This window comes from Lolium perenne, chromosome 2, assembly GCF_019359855.2.
Source record: "Lolium perenne isolate Kyuss_39 chromosome 2, Kyuss_2.0, whole genome shotgun sequence".
In the NCBI taxonomy this organism is placed as follows: Eukaryota; Viridiplantae; Streptophyta; class Magnoliopsida; order Poales; family Poaceae; genus Lolium; species Lolium perenne.
This window is the reverse complement of record NC_067245.2, coordinates 302539192-302563449: the sequence shown is the minus strand read 5'-3', so window position 1 is coordinate 302563449 and position 24258 is coordinate 302539192. Positions and strand designations below refer to the sequence as shown.

The window sequence follows — 24258 nt, the reverse complement described above, 5'->3', positions numbered from 1 at the left end:
TTACAATGTGTAAATAATATCGTTACATTCATCTTGCAATTCACTTTTATTTCATATATATTTATACAAATTTTATGAAAATATTATAAATACAAATCACAGTTATTGTTGAAAGTCGTTTACCAGCATTATGTAAGGACGCCTTATATTTCGAAACAGAGGGAGCATAAATACTGAAGGTACTAAGAAGAATTAAGGTTAAGCATGGGATGAAATCTATGGAATTCTCAATTGAATTCTAATACCAATTCCATGAGAGCCAAACAAGTTGATTCTCGGAATCACAAATGAATTTTTTGATTCCAGCCCCAAAGATGCGAGCCAAACGATCTCTTCCAGGAAAAAAGAACAACTGTATTGCTGTTTTGCATGCAAATCCAAAGCTTTGAATTTCGCAGTTAGCTAAACCAATATACCAGCCAGTCTACACAATTAAGGCAACTAATACCAAGGGGCAGTATCACTGACAGCATTAGCAGCTACCATTCTGAAATCTCAATCATATCAACAGGTCGCAGGGCAGGAACCTGGGCTAAAACCTCAGCTAAGATGTGCGATCTCGACCTCGTCGGGCAACTTGAAGGTATCTGCTGCTCCGAACTTCTTCCTCCCCTCCTTCCACTCGTCCTCATCCTCCAAGCTGTCGCTGTCATCGTTGTCTTCAGCACGGTGTGATGGGGATGTTGGGTCATCGATGCTCTTCGATTTGCACGGCTGGTTGGCCAGCATGGTGACCTGGCGGAGATGCGAGATCTCAACCACGACAGTCTCGTCGTCCTTGGGGAGGGGCTGCTTCCATGGCTCGCCGTCGACCCTCATGAATGTGTGCTCAGCTGCTCCTTTGTGGAACTCGAACCGGATTCTGTGAGCCTGGCAGTGAAATTTCCATCAGCAACAGTCAGCGGTAATGAATCGAACAGTGTACCAGTGTAGGTACTTCACCTGTGCTAGACGAGTCCCATGTCCTTTAGAGGACAGCAAAACGAGCCCATGCCAAGCATCACGAAAGCCGACAACCTCGATGAGCCCATCATCGACATAAGGCGCAGTCAGGTCTCTCTGCATATTGCCAGGAAAACTTATAAATCTCTGCCGAAGGAGTCATTACTATGGGACAAGGCGACTCTGTAAAGTGTTACCAAGAAGCGAAACTTACGTCCTGTGCTTTCCTCGTGCCAGGTGTTCCCCAGGGGTTGAATCCTCCCGAGAAACTTGGCAAATTCAGACAGATAATTGATCGAATACTGAAAAAGGAGAGAATGATTGTTGATTAATTTTTGGCATCGACCGTCATCCAATTCTTATCAATAATGAGAAGCAGAATTCCAAGTGTATGCCACCTCAAGTAGCAGAAATTGGCAGGTGGCAAACCGATTGGAAAAGGCAATGAGGATTTATCTACCTGCTGGGGATTTTAAGGTCTTCCCATCGGCCACCAGGTCTTTTCATGATCTTCACCTTTGCAAGCTGAGAGATGTTCCTGAAAATGGGCGCTCAAAATGTCATATACACATCTGAGGTCAAAGTAATCTTATCTTAAAGCTGATGGCACTCTGTTAAGAGTTCCACCCACAAATCTAAACTGATTGGTACTTTGTAGCTTAATAACTTCTCAAAGTGCTAAAAATCAAATATAGCATGAGCAAGATCAGAAGCGCGATGGCTGGATTAGTGACAAACTACCTTGAAGATGAATGGGTTAGAGAAGGAGCAAACCATCCTTGTTTAAGTCCAAGCTTAGCATATGTACCCTGCACAGAAAAATGCATTGCAAGACGTCATATATTCATACATCAAGCAGGTGAGCTAGCAATTTTTATTTCTAAATAATCGAAGGAAAATATAAAAACTATTGTTTTCCACACAAACAAACAAAAATACCTGATTTGTTAGCTGGTTTTTGAACTTCTCCGGATTTTTCTTCCTTTCAGAGTGGAATCCATAAGACACTTGTGCATCCATTCCTGCAGCATATAAAAGCATGAAGTTCATTTGCTTAAGTTCTTGCAGTGTTCCAAACCCTATAATAAGCTTTATGTATTTACTACAAAATATATCTTAGATATTCTGATTAAGTTTATTGTCTGAAATGGTGCATAGCCCTTGTCTGAAATAAAAGTACTGAGCACAAGCAATTCTTACCCATACTAAAGTAATTCCAAAATCCTCCACGGAATGTGTGGTAACCCTCCTGAACAAAGACATAAGTGCTTAATTAGACTGACAACATTTGCCCATTTCGGTCTATAGGTGTTATTCAGAAGTAACAGTCCATCATTAGTCCATTACTATCACATTATTAACCAAAGGGATTAAATACGAATAGTAGCAACAGAAATTTGTCATACCACATTGAGCTCATCGGACCCTGATACACGGTGGAATGCATGTAGTGAATGGGGAAGCTCTAAGGGAGCAATAGGATCACATGGACCTTCCTGTGGAACTCGCATCCTCATGATGATATGCCAACTGAAACAGGAAAGTGCATCTAGATTGAGTGTTTTCTGTCATAAGCAGAATAGAGGATACATTTCACCCATACTTTAAACTGAGCAGGACGACACCAGGAAAGTGCATCTAGATGTGCAAAGAACTGTTTGTGTCAAGATGCAAACATGAGAATATGAGGACCTATTTTGATTCCAGAAGCATAGACTACAAATAAAGGTAATACTCCATACTATATATATGTGAGACAATACCTATCAATGCTCATTTCTCCTGCTCCTTTTACTAGCCCAAGGAATGATTTCACTGCCTCTTGGTCAGTAGCTGGGTTCTTCTTTCCCTGCAGTTCAAGTTACATGAATAAAAAAAATACTTATACTTAATTTATTGGTAAACTGATAAGCAAAGGTTATACAAAATTCGGCCTTGTACTGTATGCAGAGCAGCTAAAAAGAACATATGGAAGAAACTGACAGATTTACAATAACAACTAACCACTACCAAGTTACCTCTGAATTAAAAAAATCTAGTACATCAAAATGAAAAGTTACATTCCTTCAAAGGGCAGCAGTATACAATGAAACAAAGGAAATACAATGTAAACACCAACCATCTGCTGGTCACTACTTATCAAAAGTTTTACATCTATTGGGCAAGCATTTCTTACAATTGGATACAGTCTAACAAGAAAACTAGCTCGTGGTATGTTCTTTTGTTGTGAAAAACATATAAGTGTTTGAGTACCAGCAAACATGAAGTGCAAAATTAGACATTATATAAACATGCTCATAATAAAGAATAGCCATTAGCATACCCATCCAAATGAAAAAGGAAGGTTGTTTCCGGTTCCCAGAGGCACAGTAGCAACAGGGGGTGGGTGAGAAAGCTTAAGATCACTAACTACTCCAAGCAGCCAACTTGCCGTTCCATCACCACCAGCAACCTGTTTGAAAGTTCCTTACATAAGACAAAGAAACACCAGGCAAAAGGGCCTTCTTTTGCAGATCAGAATCAGAGGGAGGACACTCACGATTAGTCTAAGCTTCCTCTGGATTTCAACAGCAAGAATATCTCCGTTAGACTTGAGCTTTTCAAAGTTGGCATACAGTCTGTGCAGCACCCTATCAGGAGACTCTTCTGAGAGATCAAAAACCTGCGAAAGAGTGAGCAGCTATCAGACCATGGTATAAAGTGCTACTCTGCATCACGTGAATGCAATGTTTCGACATCAAAGCTTCTCTAAACGCTAGGCCAGGTACCTGTGCTACATTGAGAAGTTCACGGTACGTTTTGATCAAACCACTTCCAAGTTGGCCACCACTTTTAGAGTTGATGAAGACTACCACAGGACAAGATGGTGCGTTGTCAATGAGGACTGGTTCGGAGTCCGGTTTGAGTATGTAATCTGGAATGTAGTAGTCGGTCAGCGGACCGCATGACTTGGAGCCCAAACCGTTAGCGCCATTTGTACTTCCATCCATCCTGCAACAGTATAATAGAAAATGTAAGTTTAGGCTATCTCCAGTATTCCACCTAGAAAGCGGTGGAATATTTAGAAGTATCTTTTAGAACTAACGGGCTGGGTCCAAGCCATTCTCAGAGAAAAGATTGTTAAAATCAGCAGTTCAATGAAATTCTTTACGAAATGTTAGGAAACATTGCGGGAATGGAGAATGAGTGAAACAGCAAAAACATTTCATTATCAACCACAAAATGTAGAGATAAGAAGCAAAAAAAAAAGGGCTTGATACCATCTCTAAAAGGTGTAAATTGGAGACAGGGCCGGCCCTGGGGAGGGTCTAGCGGGGCGGCCGCCCCGGGCCCAAAAAAATTGGGGGCCCATATTTTCTATATAGGCTTACTATACATTGCAGAAAAAAGAGAGCAATTTTACGATTTTAGATGGGCATGGTCTACAGTTGGACCTTTTTCTTTTCCTTTTGGTTTTCAATCCGGCTGGCCGGCCACGACTTGAGTCAGCGCCTAAATTCGTTCCATCTATCGATATGTGAAACATCGCCAATTTGCCTGAGTCAGACGCCACGATTCCATGTCTGCCCTCTCGCGGTTCGTGGCTATCTCCCAGGCCGCCTGGTTCGTGCCCTCGTTCTCGCCGATTGCGACCAACCGACCGCGAGACGATCTGCTGACTACTGCCCTCCTACGTACTACGGTGCTGCTTGCTAGTCCGGCGGCCAGTGGACATCGCAGTTGGTAGTCCTAGTTCAGCCATCGTCAATCAGGCAATCATCCAATCTACGTATTAGATTAAGATAGAAGGTAAGAACACCCGCTGCAGCTCTCTCGAAATTCTACTATATGCTCGCCTATAATTCGGGTTCTGAATTTTGATTAGCAGTGTTTGTTCTTATTTGTAGGAGCGGGGTTAACTGGTTTGGCAACTCTATACATCGAGAAGAAGTTAATGGACGAGTTTGATATTGATTCCATCGTCACGGACTTTGCTTGTAGGAATTGGCGGAGAAAATTTTAAGGTATCATGTAAATATTGTTTTATATGAATATTGAAGTTATGTATACTTAAAAGTATTTATTTTTCATCATCTCATACATGCGAAAAAAAATAGTAAGAGGGGCCCAAAATTTTAGTTTCGCCCGGGCCTCCGAAATCTCAGGACCGGCACTGATTGGAGAATGGCATCCAACGCTAGGATGGCATAGGTGGCCTGCTGCCGCATGAAAATTGGAGGATATCACAAAGACATATGCATAGCCTAGCCTAGCGCATCCTATGACTGAGAAATTCCTATGACCATTGCCCTCCTACAGGGTACAATTCAGCATCTTCGCTCTTCAGGCTTTGGCAATCGGCATTCTAGTGTATGTTAGTACAAACACAAGCAGCAAGAAACAGAAAGCATGATAAAATATGACCGCGCAGAGAACTTTGGCAGAACTAAACAAGGGGCGCACTTTCTCCCCACAATAAAATAAAATTAGATACTGTGAAAAAGGAAGCATCGGAAAGAAATTCCCCAGTGTCAGTGCTAGAGGTTAATCTTGGTAGTACCCGAAAACAATGCCGTGAGCCCATCGCCTTCCCAGCGTCCACAGGCGATCAGCGCCATCGGCAGATTGCGCCATACCAAGAAGCACCCGGGCAGAAGAAAACTACCACCAGCCGTAGACGAAAAAATCCTAGTGCGAAGGAGGAGGAGAACCAGATCCCCAATCGAAGGCAGGCCCTTCGGGGTTCAGGCCACCGCCAAGGCAAAAGCAACCGCCGCGCGTGGATCCAGTGAAAGAGGGTGGGGACTCACAAGCACTCCAACAACCAATACACACGCGGATCGAATCGAATTCCGCTCGCGAGTAGTGACCAAGGAGAAAAGGCACTACCAGCAAGAATGCTGGGACAAGAGGGGGTTTATAGAGGGAGGCGAGATCCCGCCTGGCGGGGGTAGCAGGGCAGCCATGGATGGATCTTAGTCTTACCTAGTGGCGAGGCTTGGTGGGTTCCTCCGTTCCCTTGTGCGCGTGGACCTGGAGGCTGGAGCGCTGGAGTTTGGAAGGATTTGGGACGGGGACGGGGACGCGGCCGTGGGGAGAAGAATTAATAGGAGGAAGATGGTGAGCAGGCGAGGACGCCGAGGAAAGGGAAAGCGACCCCGGCCGCGTTCGAATGGGGAACTGCCCTGCCCCTGCAGGTCCGGCGTTGGCGTCCAGTCCAGGTCCGCAATGCCGTCCCATTGGCGTCCGTGATGGCAGCCTCACCCACACACACCGCTTCCAATCTCTGACTTCTCTTTCTTTTCCTTCTTTTTACCTTTCCTTTCTTTACTTTACTTTACTACAATTGTTTAATTTTCTTTCTTACTTCAGGTTGAGTAAACCGACACTAAATTTACAAATGGAACATTATGGCTCCTCAGTTGTCGTCGGTGTTGACACCATGCTGTTGGTACACTACCAAGACTCATTTCATAGAGGATGCATTCATGATTCATCATATACCAATTTTTTTTTTCTTTTTGTGTTTGAATTCATGTTTGACGTGTCGGCCATCAAGATCTTCGCATCAGGTTTCATTTTCTTGACCATAAATTGCGACGCTTCATTCATGCCCTTGATTCTTGACATGTCTTCTTTGATCATGGTGAGTTGCAATCTTGGCGGCATCATTTTTTCTCTCTCGGCATTGCGATTGTGGATCATGTTTGCTAAGATTTTGGCGCCCTCCTAACACAAACACAAATCCTAATGAACCATGAACACATACTTTGAGGATTATGATAATAGTTGCAGATGCGCACCTCGTCACCGCCGAAGCCAGTGGCCGACATCCCGTCAAACAAGTTGAGGATGTCCCCTTCGGCCCCACCAATTGGCATGGTGAACCGGCTCTATGGCAAGCCTGGTTGTCGGTGTTTGTCGGCGAACGTGAGTGGCATTCTCCATAGGGTTGGAGAGGCGAAGTAGGACCAGTTAAGATTGACGTTGATGACATAATTGGCAAAAATATGGCATTGGTTGAAGGTAGGCTCGTTCTCACCAATCTCGGAAGAGAACCGGATTGGCATCACCACATGTCTCTCTTCAAACTTGGTCGTGGAAGACAATGACACACTCCTTGAGAAGCGTCTCGTTGGTTTTTCTGAGCTGGCCCACCAGCAAAGGCAAACACAATGTGACGACGACAATGCGGGTTATGCAAGAACGGGAGTGGCGGACGAGAGGATGGAATGAGTGCGGAGAAGTGGTGGGAAGAGGAAAAGTGAAATAGATTTTTGATATGGGGTGGTCCGATCTTCTCAGTAAGCGACGGTGGTGATGATGATCACGGGGTGATAGCAGCGGAGGAACACGACGATGAAGTGGATGATAACTTGTATGACGCAACGAGATCTCTCGATTGGTCCCTGTCGCCAATGCAACAGCTCTCAATCCTGCAAGATATTCGCAACTCCACACACTTGCGCACGTAGCCGCCGACCACGAAGCGGTAAGTTGCAACCGTCTAATTCCCAATGGAACATCAGATCACACAAGACTTTATCAGGATCTACACAATATCAAGCAATATGGTGTAGGGATTCAATAGTTTTGCATAAGCAAACAACTAAGAACTAGGGTTTATCTTAAACGTGGTCTAAAGCAGCTAGGGGGCGTCCTGGGCACTTATATAGGCGTCCGGGACAAGTTCTGGTCGAAAAGATACAAAGAAAACCGACCCAGAATAGATCTGGTCGAGACAGACTCGGACGCGTCCGATGCAGGAATCCGGTCAACAGGGCTGTGGACCGGATGGTCCGGTCGTGGAGTCCGATCGGCCGGACGGAAACCGGAAAGCTGCGAGGTTTCCGGTTTCGTCCCGTGCGAGCGTCAAAATCCGGTTGGCGCCGGTCCGGTTGGCGCCCGGTCAATCGAGTCGGGGACCGGGCTGCCGGCACAGGGGCCGGTCGGCCGGGTGCAGGACCGGCCTGGACTTTCTGCTTCTCCTCTCGCGCCTTCCTCCCGCTCCTCCCTCGCGCGTCCATGAGATATCTTCATGTCCAGCTCCATGTCCAGCTTCACGTCCATCTTGACGTCCGTCTTCATGTCCAGCTGCTCCTCTCCTCCTCGTGCGATGCTTGTCTCCTCTTGATACCTGATGATACATAAATCATAGGACTTAGGCAGTATAAAGTTTTCATCAATCAAAGTATCGTTTAGAAACAAATTCACCTGTTGTTTAAGTAGCTTCGCACGAGCTCTTGTTATCGGTCCAATCCTTACTTCATCGGACTTGAGCTTCACAGCAGGTTCATCTTCAGCTTGTAATGACGGAGGTGGCATTGAGGTAGGGATGTCCTCATCATCTCCCCCCCCCCCCTTCAAAAGGCGTCGACCCCGACGCTCCAAGGTCTTCTCCGTCATATGGTGTCAAATCAGCAACATTGAAAGAATTACTGACACCAAACTCATCAACTGGAAGATCTATCGAATATGCATTATCATTGATCTTGGCAAGCACTTTGTAAGGACCAGCACCACGAGGCTTCAACTTAGACTTCCGCAGCTTCGGGAACCTATCCTTGCGAAAATGTACCCAGACCATATCACCAGGCTTGAACAACATCTCTTTGCGCTTCTTGTTCATCCTTGCAGCATTGCTCTTGCATTTCTTCTCTATCAACTCTTTAGTCTTCACATGGATCTTACGCACAAAATCTGCCCTCTTGGATGCCTCCATATTAACTCTCTCATGTATGGGCAAAGGCAACAAGTCAAGTGGAGTAATTGGTTTGAAACCATACACCACCTCAAAAGGACATAGCTCCGTGGTAGAATGTACCGCCCTGTTATAAGCAAACTCCACATGCGGCAAACAATCTTCCCACTCCTTCAGGTTCTTCTTGATCATGGATCTCAATAGTTGTGACAATGTTCTATTCACCACCTCAGTTTGACCATCAGTTTGGGGATGACAAGTAGTACTGAACAGCAGCTTTGTTCCTAGCTTTCCCCACAGCGTCTTCCAGAAGTAGCTCATAAACTTCACGTCACGATCAGAAACAATTGTCTTCGGGACTCCATGTAGTCGCACAACCTCCCCGAAAAACAGGTTAGCAATATGCGACGCATCGTCGCTTTTGTGGCAGGCAATAAAGTGTGATATTTTAGAAAATCTGTCCACTACCACAAATATAGAATCATGGCCTCTTTTAGTACGCGGCAAACCCAACACAAAATCCATACTAATATCTTCCCAAGGTGTAGTAGGTGCCGGTAATGGAGTATACAAACCGTGAGGCTTCAGCTTGGACTTGGACTTGTTGCAAGTAATGCACCTCTTCACATACCTGTCCACATCCCTCCTCATCTTTGGCCAATAAAAGTGGTCAGCTAGCATGAGTAGCGTCTTCTCACGCCCAAAGTGACCCATCAAACCTCCAGCATGTGATTCCTGCAATAAGAGCAAACGCACAGACGATTCTGGAACACATAGTTTGTTAGCTCTAAACAAGAACCCATCGTGTATGTGATATTTGTCCCATGCTTTACCAAGAGCACATAAGCGATATGGTTCAGCAAAATCATGATCAGTAGCATATAAATCACATAGCACTTCTAATCCAGGAATTTTAACATCAAGGTGAGTTAATAGCATATTCTTCCTGGATAGAGCATCAGCAACAATATTATATTTTCCCTTCTTATGCTTAATAATGTATGGAAAAGACTCAATGAACTCAACCCACTTAGCAAGACGCTTATGCAAAGTAGACTGAGCTTTCAGGTATTTCAAAGCTTCATGATCAGAATGTATGATAAATTCTTTTGGCCATAAATAATGTTGCCAAACCTCAAGAACTCTAATTAAAGCATACAATTATTTATCATAGATAGGATAGTTCAACTTAGCACCAGATAGTTTCTCAGAAAAATATGCAATTGGACGACCCTCTTGCATCAACACACCACCAATTCCAATACCACTAGCATCACATTCAATCTCAAATTGCTTATTGAAATCAGGAAGTGCAAGCAACGGTGCAGAAGTTAACAATCATTTCAGTTCATCAAAAGCATGATCTTGGGCTGCGCCCCACTCAAATAGAACACCCTTTTTAGTCAATTCATTCAAAGGTGCAGCAATAGTACTAAAGTTGGGCACAAAACGGCGATAAAACCCAGCTAGACCATGAAAACTTCTTACTTGACTCACATTCATGGGAGTAGGCCAATTTTGAATAGCTTCAATTTTAGACACATCTACTTCTACTCCATGCTTAGAGACAACATAACCCAGAAATATGACCTTATCTTTGCAAAACGTGCACTTCTCAAGATTACCATAGAGTTTATTATCACGCAACACTTGCAAAACATGTCGAATATGTATAGCATAATCAGGTTCATTGCGGCTGTAGATTAATATGTCATCAAAGTACACAACCACAAACTTGCCAATAAATTCACGCAAAACATGGTTCATTAGTCTCATGAAAGTGCTAGGTGCATTAGTTAGACCAAAAGGCATTACTAACCACTCATATAAACCAAATTTTGTTTTAAAGGCTGTTTTCCACTCATCCCCTTCTTTCATCCTAATTTGATGATAACCACTACGCAAATCAATTTTAGAGAACACAGCAGCACCACTCAATTCATCTAGCATATCCTCTAAACGGGGAATAGGATGACGATATCGAATAGTGATATTGTTTATAGCTCTACAGTCTACGCACATACGCCATGTACCATCTTTCTGTAGGAGAACGTTGCATAGAAAACAAAAATTTTCCTACCGCGAACACGCAATCCAAGCCAAGATGCAATCTAGAAGACGGTAGCAACGAGGGGGTATCGAGTCTCACCCTTGAAGAGATTCCAAAGCCTACAAGATGAGGCTCTTGTTGCTGCGGTAGACGTTCACTTGCCGCTTGCAAAAGCGCGTAGAAGATCTTGATCACGATCGGTTCCGGCGCCACGAACGGGCAGCACCTCCGTACTCGGTCACACGTTCGGTTGTTGATGAAGACGACGTCCACCTCCCCGTTCCAGCGGGCAGCGGAAGTAGTAGCTCCTCTTGAATCCGACAGCACGACGGCGTGGTGTCGGTGGTGGTGGAGAAATCCGACGGAGCTTCGCTTAAGCGTGCGGGATGTGGTGGAGGAGAGAGACCGCTAGGGTTTGGGGAGAGAGGGGGGTTGGGCGCCGGCCCTCTAAGGGGTGCGGCCAAGGCTGAGGCTTGAAGTGATCAGCCCCCCTCTCCTATGCCCCTTATTATATAGGTGGAAGCACCAAGAGTTCTAGTCCAAGTCTTCGAATAAGACCCCAACACTAAAACCTCCCATATGTGGGAAACCTACTCAAGGAGGGAGTCCCACCCAAGGTGGGATTCCCACCTTTCCTTGAGGTGGGTTGGCCGGCCACCCTAGGGGAGTCCACCTTGGACTCCTCCCCTTGAGGGGTGGCGGGTCATGCAAGGTGGAGTCCCTCCGGGACTCTACATGCCAGGATGATTTCTTCCGGACTTTTCTAGCACCTTCTAGAACCTGCCATAAATGCACCGGATCATTTCCAAATTTGGAATATGACTTCCTATATATGAATCTTATTCTCCGGACCATTAGGAACTCCTCGTGATGTCCGGGATCTCATCCGGACTCGAACAAATATTCGAACTCCATTCCATATTCAAGTTCTACCATTTCAACATCCAACTTTAAGTGTGTCACCCTACGGTTCGTGAACTATGCGGACATGGTTGAGTACTCACTCCGACCAATAACCAATAGCGGGATCTGGAGATCCATAATGGCTCCCACATATTCAACGATGACTTTAGTGATCGAATGAACCATTCACATACGATACCAATTCCCTTTGTCACGCGATATTTTACTTGTCCGAGGTTTGATCTTCGGTATCACTCTATACCTTGTTCAACCTCGTTTCCTGACAAGTACTCTTTACTCGTACCGTGGTATGTGGTCTCTTATGAACTTATTCATATGCTTGCAAGACATTAGACGACATTCCACCGAGAGGGCCCAGAGTATATCTATCCGTCATCGGGATGGACAAATCCCACTGTTGATCCATATGCCTCAACTCATACTTTCCGGATACTTAATCCCACCTTTATAACCACCCATTTACGCAGTGGCGTTTGATGTAATCAAAGTACCTTTCCAGTATAAGTGATTTACATGATCTCATGGTCATAAGGACTAGGTAACTATGTATCGAAAGCTTATAGCAAATAACTTAATGACGAGATGTTATGCTACGCTTAATTGGGTGTGTCCATTACATCATTCATACAATGATATAACCTTGTTATTAATAACATCCAATGTTCATGATTATGAAACTAATCATCCATTAATCAACAAGCTAGTTAAGAGGCATACTAGGGACTCTTTGTTGTTTACATATCACACATGTATCAATGTTTCGGTTAATACAATTATAGCATGGTATATAAACATTTATCATAAACATAAAGATATATAATAACCACTTTTATTATTGCCTCTTGGGCATATCTCCTTCAGTCTCCCACTTGCACTAGAGTCAATAATCTAGTTTACATTTGTAAAGATATAACACCTTGGCCTTCCGGTGCTTTATCATGTTTTGCTCACGGGAGAGGTTTTAGTCAACGGATCTGACACGTTCAGAAACGTATGTATTTTGTAATTCATTCGCGTCTCAACGCATCACTCATTTCCAAATGAGTCGGCATTAAATATGTCTTCTGGTGGAACCTTAATTCCGCGGTCTGAAATATGTCACTAATATTGTCACACACAATATAGCTTCAAAGTTCTGACACTATCGGAACTACACCAAGTTCTCAAAGAACTTCTTGACTTAACATCCTTTGTCATTGTCAAAACAATGACATACTCTGCCTTCTTTTGTAGAATCCGTCACAATATTTAGAACTCTTCTAAATCTAGCATAGACAACTTCTAGCTCATTGTGCTACCTTTTAAACAACACTTAGTCTAATTTGAGATTTGAAATTTTATTTTCATATGTGACAAAATTAGTATCGGTGCAACACCTTACAGCGATTTGTTTTGTCATTTCTCCATATAAAACTATATATATATACTTGGTTCTTCTTAAGTACTCAAGAATATTCTTACTGTTTTTCAGTGATCATCACATGAATCATGCTCATAACACTCTTAGAGCATAGGATATCTGATTGTGTACATATTATTCGTGATCTTTAATCACTCATGTGTTTTTACTCATTGAGTGTCAGATACACTCAAGTCTTGTTAAAACTTCACATGACAAGAACATCTTCTTAATATTTCTATATTGAACTATTTCAATATCCATTCTATGTACTTTGACTTAAACTTATTTTGTGTTTCAATCTATTTTCATAGATCTTGACACTAAATTTGTTTCAGTCCATATCTTTTCATTGAAGTTAATTTCTGAATGAAACCTTTTTAATCAAGTATATAATTACATTATTTATAACCAACTATATGTCACCTACATAAAGTATTATAAATATGTCTTAGCGCTCCCACTTAATTTCTTGCAAATGCAAGCCTCTTCATCGTCTCTGATGAAATCAAAAACTCTTTGACTATTTCATCTGGTGAAGATTCCAACTCCGTGATACTTACTTCATCCAATTTGAAGTCGTATACCTATCTAGTATTCCATGGACCAGCAAAACTCCTGGTTGTATCTTGTATACACCTTTAATACACACTTCTGATAAGTAATGTATTTTGCCATCCTACTAACATATCTCATAAAGGAAATATGTAGTGTTTACTAGAATAATCCATATGGATTTTAAGCATTGCTACGGAAGATCTAATCTTGTCGTAGTCAACTCTTTGAACTTTGTCGTAAACAACTTTTCGATAAGTCGAGCTTATTCAAGGATAATCCATCCAAGTCCATCAATTTTATAGATCTATTTACTGTCAAAAAGTATTCATCTATCTTGGATTTCATGGCGTATAGCCATTTTAATGGAGTCAGGGCCCATCATAACTTCCTTGTTTGTAGTTGGTTTATCATTGTTCAAAATCAATCCTTTGTCCACAAATCATTTATTTGATCACAAAGTAAACCATACCTACAAGGTTCAATATGTACTTCGATCTCCATGACTAAAACACTTTGTAGTCATGGGAGTCATGATCGTTGTGGCCGCTTCCGAAACAAATTCCGATGCTGCGCTACTCTGATCATTATGCTCAGGTTCATAAACCTTATCAAATTATATTGTCCTCCCACTCAAAAACTTCACTAGAAACAATTTCTAGGAAATAAGAAACATTGACAAACACTTTTGTCTTTGTCTCGTGGGAAGAATTCCCGATCAAATCTCTGGGATAACCAACAAAGACATTCATCCGATTTTGGTTGTAAACTTATTTACTTATGCTATGCATACCAAAATTTAAGAAAAGACTATCAGGTTTCTTACCTATGCCATAACTCGTATGGTGTCATTTCAACGGATCATGATGATGCTCTATTTAGTGTAAAAGCGGTAGTCACTAAAGCATAATCCACAAAAATATAATGGCGTCATAATATTTTTATCTCATCATTAATCCAACAAGGTTTGGATACATATCTTGGATACTATATCATCATTATGATACTCCAAGAAATGTGAGTTGTTGAACAATTTCATAACTCTCTTAGATGTTCGCTAAAACTCGTAATTCAAATATTTCCACCATGATCCAATCATAGATATTTGACTTTTCTATTACGATGATTTCCACTTCATGCTGAAATTTATTTGAATCCATTCAAATGTTTCAAACTTCTTCCTTATTGAATATATCCACATATATATACTCAATTCATTGTTGAAAGTTTTCATGAAGTAGAAGAATCTCCCGCACACAACTATGCCCAGTGAACCACATACATCCTCATGTATTTTTCCACTAAGTTAGTTGCCCGTTCAACTTTTGGCCTATGAACGGTATTTATATCATTCCCTTTAGAAAAGATTTGCAAGCGCCAAACGATTCAAAAATCAAATGACTCCAAAAATCCATTTGCATGGAGTTCCTTCATGCGTTCCTTTCTAACATGACCTAAATGGCGGTTCCACAAATAAGTGGAATTCAAATCATTTGCCTTATGGCATTTTAGCGTCAGTGTTATGTATATGTGTTTCACCATTAAGATTTATAATAACGTATCCATCGTACATGGAGTAATGTCATAATTTGAACAACTCATTGTTTTCATTTGACCAGAGCAAAATAACAATTATTAAGTTCTTTATTATAAATTCTAAGGGCTAGATAGAATGCCAACGACGAACATAATAACACTTTATTTTTGTTCCAGACGTGCATTCTTATCATATTCCTTGTCAGTCACTTAGGCCATTGTATTCTTGTATTGCGTTGTTTTGTATGACACTTCATACCAACCAATATGGTACAAATACCCAAGAATTTCATTGTGTGACCTAACTAGGAATATAACCATAACATGTATATCATTTATATACACTTGAGCTAGACTTTCTAGTCTTTTCTTTCTTTTTGCCAAAATATCTTTTGCAGTTTCTCTTTTAGCTTTCCTCATTATTCAGAAAAACACTTCAACATCAATAACTTCTAGGTTTGTTGGTCAAATACCAATAACCTTGAGGTTCTTTCTTTGAAGTTGATCATCATATGACAAGTGTTCTAGATTTCACTTATTAGTAACTTTGTAATATGATGAACAATTTCACTCATATTTTTATCCATCAATTCATGACAACTTTTTGAGACCATGTCTGTACATGCTAGGCTCATAAAGTTTAACCTTAGTATTCGCATGTGCAAATCTGGCTTGCACCCGTTGTATGCACACGTAGAATCTATCACACCCGATCATCACGTGATGCTTCGAAACGACGAGTCTTAGCAACGGTGCATACTAAGGATGATAATCTTCATGAATATGCGAATATTATTAGTGCCCCAATAGTTGGAGGATTGTGACGCCTGGCGTCTTCAACCTTCATACATTCCCATAAAACTTATGAGTTTATGTAGTCTCACCAAATTTATATTCTATCATCTTGCAATAAGGTCTTAGATATCACATATATCTCATACCTTGATTATTTCTGAAAACTAAATTTTCAGCTCCTTTCTTTTCAAACAGATTTGAACTTCAAGTTTCACGGAGACAAGATAACTTTGGGTAATAATTGAAACCATAGCTCTTTGAATCAATAATGTGAGGTTTACTAAAAGTTTGCAATAGGACTTAATAAATTCTTGATTCTTTAACAATACGGTACTAATCCGTAAAGTTTCTTATCAGATTTAACAGTATTTCTATCTCAATAACAAGACTAGCGCATATTAGTAAACGGATGCCAATACTACAAAATTAATACAAAATACTACTCAGACTATGTTTATGATAATTAGTTCATGTTTTAATCTAATTACTAATGAACTCCCACTTAATACAACATCCCTCATAGTTGTTAAGTGGTACACGATCCAAATCCACTACACCAAAACCGATCATCACGTGAGATGATGTAGCTTCAATGGTGAACATCAACATGTTGATCATATCATCCATATGACTCGTGTTCAACCTTTCAGTTTCCGTTGTCCCGAGGCCATGTCTGTACATGCTAGGCTCGTCAAGCAAACCCAAGTATTCCGCGTGTGCAACATTGCTTACACCCGTTGTATGTGAACGTTGAGTCTATCACATCCCATCATCACGAGATGCTTCGAAACGACGAACTGTACAACGGTGCATACGAGGGGAGAACACTTTATTATCTTGATATTAATGTGAGGGATCATCTTATAATGCTACCGTCGCGATCTAAGCAAAATAAGATGCATAAAGGATTAACATCACATGCAGTTCATATGTGATATGATATGGCCCTTTTGTCTTTGCGCTTTTGATCTTCATCTCCAAAGCACGGACATGATCTCCATCATCTTCGGGCATGATCTCCATCATCGTCGGCGTGGCGTCAAGGTCCATGGCGCCGTCTTCATGGTTGTTCACCTCATGTAGCAACTATTACAACTACTTTGAAATACTACTCAACATGAAAATTAAAGACAACCATAAGGCTCCTGCCGGTTGCCACAATACAATAATGATCATCTCATACATATTCATCATCATATCATGGCCATATCACATCACCAAACCCTGCAAAAACAAGTTAGACGTCTCTAATTTGGTTTGCATATTTTACGTGGTTTAGGGTTTTCGAGTAAGATCTAATCTACCTACGAACATGAACCACAACGGTGATACTAGTGTTGTCAATAGAAGAGTAAGTTGAATCTTCACTATAGTAGGAGAGACAGACACCCGCAAAGCCTCTTATGCAATACAAGTTGCATGTCGAACGAGGAACAAGACTCATGAACGCGGTCATGTAAAGTTAGTCCGGGCCGCTTCATCCCACTATGCCACAAAGATGCAAAGTACTCAAACTAAAGATAACAAGAGCATCAACGCCCACAAAACCATTGTGTTCTACTCGTGCAACCATCTATGCATAGACACGGCTCTGATACCACTGTAGGAGAACGTTGCATAGAAAACAAAAATTTTCCTACCGCGAACACGCAATCCAAGCCAAGATGCAATCTAGAAGACGGTAGCAACGAGGGGGTATCGAGTCTCACCCTTGAAGAGATTCCAAAGCCTACAAGATGAGGCTCTTGTTGCTGCGGTAGACGTTCACTTGCCGCTTGCAAAAGCGCGTAGAAGATCTTGATCACGATCGGTTCCGGCGCCACGAACGGGCAGCACCTCCGTACTCGGTCACACGTTCGGTTGTTGATGAAGACGACGTCCACCTCCCCGTTCCAGCGGGCAGCGGAAGTAGTAGCTCCTCTTGAATCCGACAGCACGACGGCGTGGTGTCGGTGGTGGTGGAGAAATCCGACGGAGCTTCGCTTAAGCGTGCGGGATGTGGTGGAGGAGAGAGACCGCTAGGGTTTGGGGAGAGAGGGGGGTTGGGCGCCGGCCCTCTAAGGGGTGCGGCCAAGGCTGAGGCTTGAAGTGATCAGCCCCCCTCTCCTATGCCCCTTATTATATAGGTGGAAGCACCAAGAGTTCTAGTCCAAGTCTTCGAATAAGACCCCAACACTAAAACCTCCCATATGTGGGAAACCTACTCAAGGAGGGAGTCCCACCCAAGGTGGGATTCCCACCTTTCCTTGAGGTGGGTTGGCCGGCCACCCTAGGGGAGTCCACCTTGGACTCCTCCCCTTTAGGGTTGGCTGGTCATGCAAGGTGGAGTCCCTCCGGGACTCTACTTTCCATGATGATTTCTTCCGGACTTTTCTAGAACCTTCTAGAACCTGCCATAAATGCACCGGATCATTTCCAAATTTGGAATATGACTTCCTATATATGAATCTTATTCTCCGGACCATTCCGGAACTCCTCGTGATGTCCGGGATCTCATCCGGGACTCCGAACAAATATTCGAACTCCATTCCATATTCAAGTTCTACCATTTCAACATCCAACTTTAAGTGTGTCACCCTACGGTTCGTGAACTATGCGGACATGGTTGAGTACTCACTCCGATCAATAACCAATAGCGGGATCTGGAGATCCATAATGGCTCCCACATATTCAACGATGACTTTAGTGATCGAATGAACCATTCACATACGATACCAATTCCCTTTGTCACGCGATATTTTACTTGTCCGAGGTTTGATCTTCGGTATCACTCTATACCTTGTTCAACCTCGTTTCCTGACAAGTACTCTTTACTCGTACCGTGGTATGTGGTCTCTTATGAACTTATTCATATGCTTGCAAGACATTAGACGACATTCCACCGAGAGGGCCCAGAGTATATCTATCCGTCATCGGGATGGACAAATCCCACTGTTGATCCATATGCCTCAACTCATACTTTCCGGATACTTAATCCCACCTTTATAACCACCCATTTACGCAGTGGCGTTTGATGTAATCAAAGTACCTTTCCGGTATAAGTGATTTACATGATCTCATGGTCATAAGGACTAGGTAACTATGTATCGAAAGCTTATAGCAAATAACTTAATGACGAGATATTATGCTACGCTTAATTGGGTGTGTCCATTACATCATTCATACAATGATATAACCTTGTTATTAATAACATCCAATGTTCATGATTATGAAACTAATCATCCATTAATCAACAAGCTAGTTAAGAGGCATACTAGGGACTCTTTGTTGTTTACATATCACACATGTATCAATGTTTCGGTTAATACAATTATAGCATGGTATATAAACATTTATCATAAACATAAAGATATATAATAACCACTTTTATTATTGCCTCTTGGGCATATCTCCTTCACTTTCTTAGGAACTAGAATAACAGGAACAGCACAAGGACTAAGGCTTATGCGGATATAACCTTTGTCGAGTAGCGCTTGTACTTGCTTCTGTATCTCCTTCGTTTCTTCGGGGTTCGTTCTATATGGTGCCCGATTGGGTAGCGAAGCTCCGGGAATCAAGTCGAGTTGATGCTCAATACCTCGCAATGGTGGAAGTCCTGCGGGTACCTCATCCGGAAACACATCGCCAAATTCCTGCAAAACATTAGAAACACCAAGAGGAAGAGGGGTCATGTCGTTAGAAACCAAAACCGTACCCCTGTATAAGAGCACAAAAGGCATGGCTGTAGGATCCTCACTAAATTCTCTCATGTCGTCTTTGGTGGCTAATGAAACTAAGGAATTCACTCTCTCACTTTTCGTTATATCACTCACAACATTACAATTCTCTCGCCTATCTAAAGATGCATCTTCCAAGTTCACTTCAACTTTCTGACGAGACTCATTGACAATTTGCTGTGGTGTCATAGGCTGTAGGTTGATTTTCTTGCCCTTGAACTCCAAGTGATATGTATTGGCGCGGCCATTGTGTTGCACAGAACGGTCATAGAGCCAAGGCCGACCCAATAAAAGGTGACACACCGTCATAGGAACGACATCAAAGTCAATGCAATCCTTATACGGTCCAATAGCAAATTCAACACGCACCATATGGTTTACCTTCATCTCACCATTATCGCTCAACCACTGAATATAGTATGGATGCGGGTGCGGTAGATACTTCAACTTCAGCTTGGTACACAATTCTTTGCTTGCTAAATTGCGGCAACTCCCGCCATCAATAATGACCTTGCAAGCCTTGTCAGGACCAACTAAAGTTTTTGTTTGGAACAAATTGCAGCGCTGAGTAGAGGCACTAGGCAACACATTAAGAGCACGCTGCGACACAACAATGGTGCGAGCATCAGACGGGTATGCATCTTCACCATCAGTGTCATAGTCATCATCTTCTGGAGCATTAGGATCAACATCATCTCCAGTCTCATACTCATTGTCCTCATTGATAATCATGACTTTGCGGTTAGGACAATCTCTCTTGAAGTGACCTTTGCCACCACATGTGTGACAAACCATATCACGGTTACGCGCAGTAGACACATTAGAGCCACTCGTACTTGCAGCAGATTCGGACTTCTTTGTGTTAGACACATTGGAGACCGGCTTACTAGGCTGAGTAGAGTAAGGGGCGGAGCGCGTCGAAGGCGCCGGCGCCGTAGATGGGGCCGCGCGGGGTGTGTAACGCCCAGCTCCTGTAGCTTGTCCTTTGATCTTTGCTTCGTCAGCCAACTGTGATTCAGCTTCTCTTGCATGATGTAACAATTGATTCATATTGGTGTAACTGTAGTGACGAACAATGCCTTTGATATCATACTTCAAACCATTCAGAAAACGCTGCATTGTCATCTCAAGAGACTCACGGACACGGCCACGCTGCATTAGCATCTCCATCTCCATGTAGTATTCATCGACAGTCTTCACACCTTGTCTCAATAGAGTCAGCTTATCATATATATTCCGCAAGTAATTTGTAGGCACAAAGCGAGAAGTCATCGCCTCCTTCATGGCACGCCATGTACGTATAGGTTGCTCACCATCCTCGTCTCGGTTACGAACAAAAGCATCCCACCAACGCAATGCATAGCCATCAAATTCAGAAGAAGCAAGCTTGATCTTTCTATCTTCAGTATAATGTGGATGTAAGTTCCACAACTTCTCAATCTTGAGCTCCCAAGTGAGGTATTCTTCAACATCAGCTCCTCCTTCAAACTTGGGTATAGAAAACTTGGGCTTACCCAATCCATCTTCCTCATCTTGTCCACGACCATTGCGGCCAAGTGGAGCCCAACCGCGAGGACGATAACCACGTGGCGCACCACGAGCATTGTGTGCGTCATCTTGCAAATCAGGATCGTCATCATCGTCTTGTTGTTGTTGTGCGGTCAAATTCTCAACAGCCAAGCGCAAATCAACAAGACTGTGCTGTACATCCGTCATTTGATCTTGCATTGTAGTGACGGTCACATGAGTAGCATCCAATTTCTGGGAGATCTCTTGGACCGTCCCCTTAAGCTCATCATCCTGAGCGCGGAATTCACGTCGCATCTCATTACGAAGAGCCTCATACTCCCTCCATGTGATAATATCTGCAGCACTCTTGTTTTTCTGGTTCACAAGTTTATGATCACTAGCAGACATCGTTAGTAGATTAGTGCACTAAATGAAAAATATTTGGTGGTACTCTCACAACTCACTCAAAACTGAGAAGAAAAGGAGATCTTACCGTTCCAAAGTAAATTAGTGTTGCTTACCACTTGTAGTAACAACTAGTGCACGGATGTAGCGAAGCGAATATCAAGGGTATAAGAACAAATCACACGACAAAGCAGGATATATGTGGGGCTGTAGTTAGGCTACCTATTTGCACCAATAACAAGCTCTAGCGCTGACCGTAGACAACCAATGATACTCACACAAGGCGATATAATGGGGCAATGCAACTATATGTGGGAAAAGTTGCAATGCACACGAGAGACGCTAGCAAAGCTCAACGAGACAGGCACAAGATTGCTCAACTACGGGTGCAGTAAAGTAAACTTAGGCCTTCACTTGATTCAACTAGCACTTCACTTTTCTTTTTAGATTTTCTTTTTGTAGAACACACGCAGCTATGTAGCTCTTTTTTTGCTTCTTTTCTATTTTCTGTTTTTTTTATGACTCAACTCCTTGATAACACGGCCAACAAAATATGCAACACACCAAACCTAATGAGCAGCCTGACGAGCGGTAAAACTAGTCTCTTTTGGGGAAGTTCCTAGTCACTTTATATCGATAGGCTGTGTCTATGGTTGGGAACAAGCACACTGTACGCTATGTGGACTCGGAGTAACAAAAACTGACACCACTTGATAATGGAAAACACACGATGATAGAGTAAAATCAAACCCTAAAAACTAGATGGAAGACAAAGATACGCAAAAACAACTACGAAAAGCAACTAAAACTCAAAATTAGTGCAATCTAAGGCTATGGCAAACCCTAACCCTAATATTTTTGGCTTTTTCTGGATAGGAAAACACTCACAACTCAACTATGGGGTGGATTGTGGATGGCTTACCGAGGAAAACTGGAAATCTGATACCAAGATGATATGGGGTGGCCCGATCTTCTCAGTAAGCGACGGTGGTGATGATGATCACGGGGTGATAGCAGCGGAGGAACACGACGATGAAGTGGATGATAACTTGTATGACGCAACGAGATCTCTCGATTGGTCCCTGTCGCCAATGCAACAGCTCTCAATCCTGCAAGATATTCGCAACTCCACACACTTGCGCACGTAGCCGCCGACCACGAAGCGGTAAGTTGCAACCGTCTAATTCCCAATGGAACAGCAGATCACACAAGACTTTATCAGGATCTACACAATATCAAGCAATATGGTGTAGGGATTCAATAGTTTTGCATAAGCAAACAACTAAGAACTAGGGTTTATCTTAAACGTGGTCTAAAGCGACTAGGGGCGTCCTGGGCACTTATATAGGCGTCGGGACAAGTTCTGTCGAAAAGATACAAAGAAAACCGACCTGCAATAGATCTGTCGAGAACAGACTCGGACGCGTCCGGCCTGGAATCCGGTCAACGGGCTGTGGACCGGATGGTCCGGTCGTGGAGTCGATCGGCCGGCGGAAACCGGAAGCTGCGAGGTTTCCGGTTTTCGTCCGGTACGAGCGTCAAAATCCGGTTGGCGCCCGGTCCGGTTGGCGCCCGGTCAACCGGGTCAGGGACCGGGCTGCCCGGCCTGGGGGCCGGTTGACCGGGTGCAGGACCGGCCTGGACTTTCTGCTTCTCCTCTCGCGCCTTCCTCCCGCTCCTCCCTCGCGCGTCCATGAGATATCTTCATGTCCAGCTCCATGTCCAGCTTCACGTCCATCTTGACGTCCATCTTCATGTCCAGCTGCTCCTCTCCTCCTCGTGCGATGCTTGTCTCCTTTTGATACCTGATGATACATAAATCATAGGACTTAGGCAGTATAAAGTTCTCATCAATCAAAGTATCGTTTAGAAACAAATTCACCTGTTGTTTAAGTAGCTTCGCACGAGCTCTTGTTATCGGTCCAATCCTTACTTCATCGGACTTGACCTTCACAGCAGGTTCATCTTCAGCTTGTAATGACGGAGGTGGCATTGAGGTAGGGATGTCCTCATCAATTTTGCCTCGTGTCATTAGCGGTTCTGTAGCATCTATTGTTTTGCGACGTGGCGCAGTGTGCCGACACTCCCACGGCACCGCCCGAGATGCTCTAAAAGTTCGAAAACATGGAGGATGTCTCTGTTTTGTATCTGCTATAAAGGAAAGAAAATTAACCTGCGTTTGTTGTCCTTTCCTTATCTTCTGATGATTTTTTTTTTTGTTCACGGAGCATTATATATGTTTATTTCGCTGAATGAAGCATTACACATGCATACGACCTACTATATTCCAACCACTCGAACTCAGCTACGACGCTATTGAAACAATCACAGGCACAATGTACAGAGACAAGGTTCAAGGAATCATCAGACTTGAACACAAGAGCCAGTCCATGAAACCCAGCTCGAACGTCAGAGTAGAGACATGCCCACCCAACTCGCAAATCTAGAAGCAAATGGAATGGGTGAGCGGCGAAAACTCGTGCGCGCAGACGCGCGCTCGCAACGACGACCGATGACGTACAAGAGCAGCCATAGAAGAAATAGTTGGTGCAAAATGCAATACAGCCTATTAGTAGCTGATTCGGGTGAGAAAGAGTCCAAATTAGTTCGGACCACCACCACGGTGATCCCTGGATCTGGGTCCTCCGACGGCCGGAGCAAGCCAAGAGTGGCAAGTGGGCGACGGTTGGTGTGGTGGCGCGTCCAATTGCTCGGGTCGGGGCCCCATTCGTCCGTGGAATCTCCT

The 24258-nt window shown here is 43.1% G+C and overlaps 1 protein-coding gene across 2 annotated transcripts; it reads right to left on the bottom strand.

The window, feature by feature from the left end:
• Nucleotides 1–272: 272 nt before the first annotated feature.
• On the bottom strand, nt 273–6064 carry LOC127337039 (diacylglycerol kinase 1). 2 transcript variants are annotated; one of them, XM_051363913.2, is made up of 13 exons: nt 5908–6064; nt 3711–3933; nt 3482–3604; nt 3266–3394; nt 2706–2791; nt 2349–2472; nt 2143–2191; nt 1882–1964; nt 1684–1751; nt 1403–1480; nt 1157–1244; nt 943–1059; nt 273–870 (listed from the first exon to the last, which is right to left on the bottom strand). In XM_051363913.2, exons 2-13 carry the CDS (start codon nt 3930–3932, stop codon nt 541–543), a joined length of 1497 nt encoding a protein of 498 aa, XP_051219873.1. In that variant the 5' UTR covers nt 3933; nt 5908–6064; the 3' UTR covers nt 273–540. The 2 variants fall into 2 exon arrangements, with proteins under 2 accessions (XP_051219873.1, XP_051219872.1); XM_051363912.2 differs by lacking the exon at nt 5908–6064 and adding an exon at nt 5483–5732.
• Between the last annotated feature and the right edge of the window lie 18194 nt (nt 6065–24258).

What these genes read in the sequence shown, in the direction of transcription:
- LOC127337039 (XM_051363912.2), bottom strand. Translation starts at nt 5,556, where the DNA reads ATGGCGCAATCTGCCGATGGCGCTGATCGCCTGTGGACGCTGGGAAGG. An exon ending in TTGGAATTACTTTAGTATGG is followed by an intron (nt 1,965 to 2,142) that starts GTAAGAATTGCT and finishes TATATGCTGCAG; the next exon opens with GAATGGATGCACAAGTGTCT. An exon ending in GACCTTAAAATCCCCAGCAG is followed by an intron (nt 1,245 to 1,402) that starts GTAGATAAATCC and finishes CTCCTTTTTCAG; the next exon opens with TATTCGATCAATTATCTGTC.